This window comes from Chenopodium album, chromosome 18, assembly GCF_948465745.1.
Source record: "Chenopodium album chromosome 18, dcCheAlbu1.1, whole genome shotgun sequence".
NCBI classification, from domain to species: domain Eukaryota; kingdom Viridiplantae; phylum Streptophyta; class Magnoliopsida; order Caryophyllales; family Amaranthaceae; genus Chenopodium; species Chenopodium album.
In genome coordinates this window covers 45,326,516-45,328,800 of record NC_137851.1, presented here as the reverse complement: position 1 = coordinate 45,328,800, position 2,285 = coordinate 45,326,516, and the positions used below count along the sequence as shown (strand labels likewise).

The 2,285-nt window shown below is 39.0% G+C and overlaps 1 protein-coding gene across 1 annotated transcript; it reads right to left on the bottom strand.

The window, feature by feature from the left end:
• Window positions 1-957: 957 nt before the first annotated feature.
• LOC145592211 (putative mitochondrial protein AtMg00310) lies at window positions 958-1,668 on the bottom strand. Its single transcript, XM_081648669.1, has 2 exons — window positions 1,501-1,668; window positions 958-1,404 (listed from the first exon to the last, which is right to left on the bottom strand). The coding sequence occupies exons 1-2, from the start codon at window positions 1,666-1,668 to the stop codon at window positions 958-960; spliced, it is 615 nt and encodes a 204-aa protein (XP_081504795.1).
• Window positions 1,669-2,285: the final 617 nt, after the last annotated feature.

Genomic DNA, 2,285 nt, shown 5'->3' with positions numbered 1-2,285 from the left:
ATTAATTAAAGAAGATCAATTTCCACCGAAGTTGATAAATTTTGTGGAGAAGGACCAAGAGATACAAATTCATCACATCCCCTAGCATCCCACCTTGCCACACTATGAGTTAGAGTATTACTCGAACGCTTAACATGAGAAAAAACAAAAGAACTAAAACCGGAAGAAAGACTAATTATATCATCGTACAAAAGGAAAACAGGAGAAAATCCCTTGACTTTGCTCTTGACCGACCTTACCAAGTTAATGGCATCACTTTCCAGCTGCAGATGGGCAAACCCCAAATGACTAGCCACTCTCCACTCAAAGCAACAAGCAGCAGCTTCAGCACACTCAATAACCCATCCCGCATTTTCAATTCGCACAGCAGCAGCAATTATAGTCCCATGTTCGTCTCTGATGACTACTCCCAGACAGGTTTTAACCCCCCAAGTGTGCATCACAGTTCACCTTAACGCACCCCTGGTTTGGACAGCTCCATGAACTTGCTGATGGGCAGCCCCCCTGACCTGATCTGATCTGATAAGTACCTTACTGGCATATGCATTACATTCACGTACCAAATTCACAAAGCCCTTAGCCACCTCCACTGCATTGAAAGAGCCTTAATTAAAGATCACCAAGTTCCTGTAGTGCCACAAAGCCTAGGCTAGTCTAGCCATGGTCACCAGTTCATCACAAGATACATTTTTCGATAGCAAACCAAAGTCGTTCCAGAAAACTGGAAGCAGAGGCCTGCTGTAATTTTTGAGTGAACGAACTTACACCCTAAATTTGCGTAGCTGATGTACATTCAAAACAGGTATGCATAATTGTTTCCTCCAAAGCGCTGCAAGTTGAACATACCTTATCAAAAGCAATATGGCGATAGGCAAGGCGTTAATTTATCGCAAGAAAACCTTTACAGGCTTTCCAAAGAAAGTGCTTTAGCTTCGGAGGGCATATAAGGGACCAAATTTATTTCCAGCTTGCATCCATATCCACTTGAGGAGCTGAGTTCATGGCCTTATTACCAAGCCAATAACCCGATTTGATGCTATAGGCACCATCCTTTGAAGGCCACCAAAACATCCTATCTTTCGGTCTACTTGGAGATAATGGAATGGTGAGGATCAATGCCATCTCTGCTTCATTTAAATTATTATAAATGACATTAGTATCCCACGAGTCAGAGGCATGATCAATCAAATTAATTACTTGTGGCTCCATATCACTATTTGCCTTCGGGGTTGGGACAAGCGTCGATGTTTTCCCAGGCAGCCACGCATCGCTCCAAACACTGATCTCACTACCATTTCCCACTCTCCATTTGAGGCCCTCAAGCAGCAATTCTCTAGCACCCCAAATACTCCTCCAAACATAGCTCGAGTCGTAACCCCTACTAGCCGTAAGCACATCACAATTCTAAAAATATTTTGCCTTTATTACCGAGTGAATAAACATACTCGGGTTATGATGTAAGCGCCAAGTCTGCCTCGTAAGGAGGGCTTGATTAAAAACTTTCAAATCTCGGAACCCTATTCCACCTTGAGCTTTAGGCAAGCATAAAAGCTCCCATCGTTGCCAATGTAGCTCATTTGCGGTATCCGTGGACCCCCACAAAAATCGAGCAAGCATTACATGAATCTCGCCAATAAGGCCACCGGGGAGCTTAAAAATACTCATCATGTATGTTGGTATCGCCTGAGCCACAACCTTTATAAGCACTTCCTTACCCGGAGTATATTACAATTTTCCCTTCCATCCTTGTAATTTTTTCCATAATCTTTCCTTCAACCCTACAAATATTATTGCTTTTTAGTTGTATATTTATTACAAAACTTTTTCTAATTTAAGTTTAATTATGATTTTTCAAATCATCATTCTTAAAGAAAAATATTAAAATAAAAAAATATTTTAACCAATCACACAAGTGACGTATGTCAAATGTAATCAGGTTTTTTTTTGCAATTCCAGTTTTTGGCAGATGTGTATCAAAGGTCATTCCATTCTTGAAAGACAGCTGAAAGGTCGTATTATTCTTGGCAAATTTTCCTTAATTATTAATTTTTCCAAAACAATATAGCAATTACAGATTTTAGATAAATAACCTACAATTTATAGCTTGAAAATTTTAACACACACAAGTGTGCATGTACCATGCATGGTACACCTTGCTAAATGTAAAGCGTGAGCTGTACTTTTTATTAAAAAAAATAGATTCTGCTTGCTTAATTGTAGGAATTATGTTATTAATTCCATATTTATAATTTTTTAAATTAGTTATTTTCCCTATTCATTTATTT

Excerpts from the sequence above, each read along its gene's own strand:
- LOC145592211 (XM_081648669.1), bottom strand. The coding sequence starts at position 1,668 with ATGATGAGTATTTTTAAGCTCCCCGGTGGCCTTATTGGCGAGATTCAT. Across the intron at positions 1,405-1,500 it reads TAGGGTTCCGAGATTTGAAA|AATTGTGATGTGCTTACGGC; the intron begins GTTTTTAATCAA and ends AAATATTTTTAG.